The sequence below is a fragment of the Gossypium arboreum genome, chromosome 10 (genome assembly GCF_025698485.1).
Source record: "Gossypium arboreum isolate Shixiya-1 chromosome 10, ASM2569848v2, whole genome shotgun sequence".
Taxonomy (NCBI): Eukaryota; Viridiplantae; Streptophyta; class Magnoliopsida; order Malvales; family Malvaceae; genus Gossypium; species Gossypium arboreum.
Genome location: NC_069079.1, coordinates 3242007 through 3248393, shown reverse-complemented (window position 1 = coordinate 3248393; position 6387 = coordinate 3242007). Strand labels below are relative to the sequence as shown.

Here is a 6387-nt window from a genome sequence, read left to right as displayed (position 1 = left end):
TTTACTGTCTCATACATTTGGAGATTTCAGAAAATAGAAGAAAAATATCATATCTAGTAAGTTGAAAAGCAAAGATCATAAATTGGAAAAAGAAGCAAATAAACATTATTCAACTGGGTATATAACCAACAAATTAAGATTATTATGATTTAAAAAATGAAAAAGAGAAGGTTAAAATAATGAGTCAGGAATGGAAGAGGAGTGACACCAAACCAAACATGTACCAAAATTTGGCCAGACCAGATTGTCCCTACCACATAGCTGTTGTCATGGACCTCTGTTTTCTGACATTGATTTTGCTACCCAAAATTGCATATTCTATTCAGCATGATTGAAGACTTATATTTTTTAGTCAAATCCCGATCTTAATTTTCGTTCTATGCGTGATTTTTATATCTTAATCTGTTCATTTTATTATTTATACTTTCCAATTTTAAAATTTTGATCTTAATTAAATAATAATTTTAAATTTATTAAGTTAAATTCTATTATTTTCAAGAACAAAGCAAAGAATTTAGTATTGGAGGTCAAAATAAAATTATAAAAGTTTGGAGAAGTGAAGCTAAAAATTTTTTTTTAAAAAGGGTTGAATTAAACTATTTTTAATTGAGAGGGACTAAAATTGTTATTATTCCATTCAAATAAGGGGCGAGTAGGGAGAGGGACCAGGCAGTGACTTGTCCCAAAATGAAAAATTCTTTATAAAGTCTCTGTAATTTTTAAAAAATTACCAATTAATATAATAATAAAATTACACTTTGTCCTCTAAATTTTTAATTAATATTGGCTCTCCAAATAATTTCTTGGCTTGGCCATTGGGGGCAAGACCCCGCCTACAAACATATACTACAAACATCATCTTATACTACAAACATATATTATGTGAGATTATTATTTTCATATAATATTCATAGAAAAACCAAGCTATTTTAATTAATAAGTTTAACGGTTATCGTCTAAGTTAACATTGAAAAATTCAAAAAGCATAAGAACTAATAATGATCAAATTGGAGAATAAAAACCAAATTCACTAGTAGCAAAACCAAATTTTAAATTTTGAAAAGTATAATAGTAAAATTGCCTAATTCAAAATGCATGGGACTAAAACTAACCAAATTAGTATAAAAATTAAATCCACAACTTACACAAAGAGCAGAGTTTAACCTATTTTTCTCGTGAGAGTCATGTTCAAATAATATTAAATAAATAAAAGATCCTTTAAGCAAAACAAATAAATGATTATATTTGTGTGGGTTACATAACCTTTGTTTATCAAGCTACAATACTTATTTTTGCTTTGTAGTCCAATGGTAAGTATAATGAAATGAAAAGAGTCAGCTTACTTGTTCACAAGGGATGAAAGGTAAAAGGAATGAACTACTCCAAAATTTGCAGTATCAACTTTACATCAACACGGTAACAGCTATGGGATCATATTTGTTTCCTTTGTATTTTCTTCAACAAAGATAATACTCAACATAACCAACTATTTCAAGCTTACATAATTTCCTAGTGCTCCCGATGCCATGTCAATCTTTGGCAACAACATACTCCAGAAACAGTAATAAATGACAAACCTCACGTGATGATTCCGCAGCTTTGGTTTAGGAAACACTGTACACCTTCACAAGTTTAGTTGTGTCACAGACAACGAGGTTGTCCGATTCAGCTGGAGTTGTACAGAGCCAATTTACCTGACAACAGAAGTGGTTAAAAACGAGAAGCTTCGAAGAGAAATCGAACATATACAGTACATGAAGCAATGAGATTCACCTTTTTGGTTAAATTGATATTCAAATGTAGCAGCTCGTTGGTATCTCCTGTCTGCCATGAATCGAGACACCTAGAGCAATCCCAGACTTTGACTAACTTATCGTTTCCACCCGATACAAGGAACTTCCCCTTCTCTCCAAACAACGAAAATGTCACGCAAGACACGGCAGCAGTATGACCACCTAAAGAGTAATCTAAATGCAACCATTTTCTTCCATTTTCATCAGGAACTCCACCGTCACTTCCTTTGGACTGAGTTCCTTTTCGAGATTTCGTGGAACTTTTAGGTTTTGTGGCTGTAAGTTCTGATTCCGTATTAATCACATCAATAACACCATCACCCCTTGCCACAACACATATCTTGCCTATTTTGTCCAACATATCAACATCTGGGACTTTTACTGAGTGAACAAAAGCTGGATTTAAACATTGTCCAGCATTACTACCACTACGCATGTCAGGCAGGCCTGCAGTGAAGGGGCAAAAATACGAGAATTGAACATGCACTAGCCTTGTGTTTGTCTAGAATAATCACAATGAGCAAATATGCACCAGCTTAAGTTCATTGTCAATGATATTATAAAAATGCTGTAGATATGACACATTTAATATTTGAAGAACCTCCATAAAACCACGAAACAAAGAATTTTTAAGACATATATACCAAAATCCACAATTTTGGATGGGCGCCCTTTTGAGAAGTCCCATATGATAAACTTCGAATCAAGACCTCCTGTAACGACTGCCACATTAAAATAGAGTAAAAATATTATGAACCGTCATTCAAATAGAATAACTGTAATGGACAGCTAAGAGAAAACGAAGTTAGAGATTTTAAAGAGTACTATAAAACCTTAAAGACCTACTTTCCCAAGGTCTCCAAGGAATGAACTGAACACTGCTGCAAATCTGTGATGTGTTAAGGCGAGAAAGATATGAAAGAAGGATAAAGATTCAAGCTAACTCCAACCAGAAATGAATAGCTAACCACCTTCTAATCCCCCCATTTCGGATCACCATAATAACAAGTCAATAAAAGTCTCACTGTAAAAACAAGGGCTCGAAAGGAAACTTTCCAGAAATAAAATATAGAGCCAGGAAATTTCAGTTCATATATCACAGGACATTAAATTATCATACACAATAGGAACAGGCAAATGGCTTAAAGAGTAAGGATACACTTGTATGTCCGGCTCTCAATGTCTTGAAAATACGTTTCTGATGAATGTCAATGATCTGCAACATATATGACCATACGAGGCTAAAATGTTAAAATTCAAACAATATCTATCTAGAAAACAAAACTACAAATCTGCACGTATGACATTAGATATATTATTCATTAATAATTTTAACATTATCAGTTAAATAAACCAACAAATAAATTCTTCATGGCAATAATAATTTATATTACTAGCATAAGACAGACCATTAAACTAATGAAAATCGAATTACCTTAATCTCACCGCCATCATCCGCAGATGCAAGGAAAGATGATCTGGAATTACAAGTAACCTGCACAAACATAAAAAAATATAATATGCCAGCACATACTAAACTTTACAAATTCATAAACTAAAGCACCTTTAAATTTCTTTCCCAAAAAAATCTCAAATTTCTACCTGATTTATCTCCTCTTTATTATAGTTATAGCTCTCCAAAGGCTTCCATGAGTTATCTGCTAACTATAAACGAACAATTTATAAGCAAATTTCAAATGTAATCAAAACAAAAGCAGTCATAGGAATATAAAATTACCATATGCACATCAAAGGACTTGACCTCATTTCCAGTTGAAACATAGATGATATTCTCATTTCCTGCATTTGATGCCAAGAATAAATAATAATAAGTAATTAAAAGAAAAATCAATTAGAAATGCATTAAGAATTTTTTTTTTAAATGATAGAAAATGACCTGAGTTGAAGCAAAGGGATGAAATTGGTTCATTGCTAACATCCATAACAAATTTCACATCTTTGCATCGCATATCAAACCAACAAATGCAACCATCCTAATTTAAAAATTAATTTTTGTAATATTATTAAAACAGACAAGTTTCAGTGAAAATTGAAATTCGAAGGAGATTAAGAAGACGAGTGTAGGGGTTACTTCGCCGGAAGTGGCGACGAGGCCGGGCTTGTCACGTGAGGCGATACAGCAAGTGGCGGTAGCCTTGTGTCCTCTCAATCGTCTTGGCTCCGTCATCTGCGGCGCTTCTCCGCCTTCGACTTTGTCTCGCCGGTTTCCGTTCTCTCTTGTTTTGCGTTTCTAATGGACTCTGGCTTTGCGGTTTGATTTTCTAGGAAGTCAGTTCAGCAGAGAACAATAGTGGCTTAACGGTCCACTGTGAAGCTAGATAGGGCTTGAGCATGAGTCCACATTAAGCCCAGTTTCTTATTCTTAAAGAAAAGGGTTAATTTCACTTTACACCCCCAAACTATGACCAAGATTCTAAATCGCTCTAGAATTCAAAATGTTCTAATTGAGTCCTCTAAATATTAATTTCATATCAATCAAGTCCTTTTAGCCTAGCATTAGCATAGGAGTGAAATGCTAATTTTTTATCTGACATGGAGCATATTTAAAATTATCATATCAAATTTTAAACATATATATGAAACTATTAGATTGATAGCTTTAGATTCAAGATGTTAAAACAAAATTATCACTGAAATTAGAAGAATTATTTATTCTTTTAAATAGAATTTATTTAATTTTTCGATAAATTTTAATTTATTTTTATTAAACAAATATATCATAAAGCGGTGATTGATTTTTAAAAGAAATTAATTAAATTTATTGAAAATTGATAATAAAAAGAAATTTTCATTTTAAAATTGTAAAAATAATGATATAAAAATTAGAATTAATCTATACATCCTCAAACTATAACTTTCATTCTAAATTAGTTTTCAAACTTTAAAACGTTTTAATTGCATCCTAAACATCCTTAATGAAATTTTCATTTTAAATTATGCTACATAAGATTTGATATGTTATTTAATGGTTAAATTAACTGTTTTAATAACAGAAAGACATGATTAATATAACATCAATAGTTTGTAGTTTGGAGATCAATTTAGAATGGAGATCATATTTCGAGGATGTCCGTGTAAATGTGCAATTAACTCAAAAACATCTATAATATATATAAAAGCACGAATTGGAAAAATATCTATAATATCTTTTATTTTCTATCATATTCTGAATTAGTTTTAGAAATAATTATAATTTAATTTAGAATTATTAGTTAAAAATTTACGCTAATTTTAAAAATAAAATTATTAGTTGAATAGAACTTTAAACATAAAATATAAGAAAAATTGTGATAATTATAATTAGTTAAAAAATTGACATAAAAAGTTGTGTTAATATTAGTGTTTTTAAAAATAAAAAATAATGCTAATTTTGTTAATGTAAAATAGAGTTATTACTTAAATAGGACTCTTAGAATAAAAATGAAAAATTGTGATAAATATAATTATAATTAAATTTACAATTATTAGTTAAAAATTTTAGCATAAAAAGTTGTGTTAATTTTTTAAATCACACTAATTTTATTGATGTAAAATAAAGTTATTACTTGTATAGAATTGTAAATATATTAATTATCAATTAATTAATATTATAGTTATATATCAATTAAAGTTTAAGTTTAACTTTATAAATAGTGTTAGACATATTCAATCAAGGAACATCTAAAAAAATTACTGATAAAAAATGGAGGTTGTTAGTATCAATAAGTTAGAATTATATAAAAATAATGAAGCATTAAAGCAATGGTTGTTCAAGAAACAATCACCCTTAAAATTGTTTCTTTTATCTATGTATTATTTATTTGGTGCAGTTGAAAAATGTTTTCCGGGTTTGTTTTAAAAAAAATAAAGTCAAATATCAACCATTACTTTTCGAGCACTATTATTAATTGTGTTTATTAATTTAGGATAAATATATTTTCTATTTATCATGAGCTATTATAATTTATGCATGTTATTTTACTTTATTTTATTTTATTTTTTTCAAATTAACATTATAGCTTACTTTCTTATATAGTTCAAAATTTATATATTATTTAAAGTTTTAAAAATTATCAATATCGATGATAGGTAACAATAATTAAAAGATATGTTATTTAAAATTAATTAAAATTAAATGCATAAAATTACATGCGACATTAAAATTAATTCATTTAAAAAATTACCAAGATAATTTACTTTATTTTAAAAAAAAAATTTCACTCATATTTTTGCGATCACATTTTTTTTATTAAAAGTTCAATTCATTTCACATTAAAAAAAATACAAGCATACCAAGAACAAAAATCTCATAGAGACGGAAGTTCACAAAAGTCGCAAACTCGATTACAATGAACAAAGAAAGTAGTTGAGAGACTTGGTTCTGTACTAAACTAAAGACAAACAACCTAAACTTCGTGACGAAAGTAAAGAGCTTTCATTGCTTGAGTAAAGCTTTCTAATTTAAATTGAAAATAAAATAAAAAAATCTCGAAACGTTAATATGACTTTCTCAATTAACAACACTTTTGATCTTCAATCATAATGTGATAAGACTCTAAACAATTTTTTATTGTTGTGGTAGAGGAAACATCTC

The 6387-nt window shown here is 28.9% G+C and overlaps 1 protein-coding gene across 1 annotated transcript; it reads right to left on the bottom strand.

Moving 5' to 3' along the window:
• Window positions 1–1217: 1217 nt before the first annotated feature.
• LOC108487288 (uncharacterized) lies at window positions 1218–4139 on the bottom strand. The gene is made up of 10 exons (XM_017791589.2): window positions 3886–4139; window positions 3691–3787; window positions 3532–3593; window positions 3396–3458; window positions 3229–3288; window positions 2953–3009; window positions 2640–2682; window positions 2438–2515; window positions 1774–2240; window positions 1218–1694 (listed from the first exon to the last, which is right to left on the bottom strand). Exons 1-10 carry the CDS (start codon window positions 3979–3981, stop codon window positions 1605–1607), a joined length of 1113 nt encoding a protein of 370 aa, XP_017647078.1. The 5' UTR covers window positions 3982–4139; the 3' UTR covers window positions 1218–1604.
• Between the last annotated feature and the right edge of the window lie 2248 nt (window positions 4140–6387).

Excerpts from the sequence above, each read along its gene's own strand:
- LOC108487288 (XM_017791589.2), bottom strand. The coding sequence starts at position 3,981 with ATGACGGAGCCAAGACGATTGAGAGGACACAAGGCTACCGCCACTTGC. Across the intron at positions 3,289-3,395 it reads ATAAAGAGGAGATAAATCAG|GTTACTTGTAATTCCAGATC; the intron begins GTAGAAATTTGA and ends ATGTTTGTGCAG. Across the intron at positions 3,010-3,228 it reads ATGATGGCGGTGAGATTAAG|ATCATTGACATTCATCAGAA; the intron begins GTAATTCGATTT and ends TATATGTTGCAG.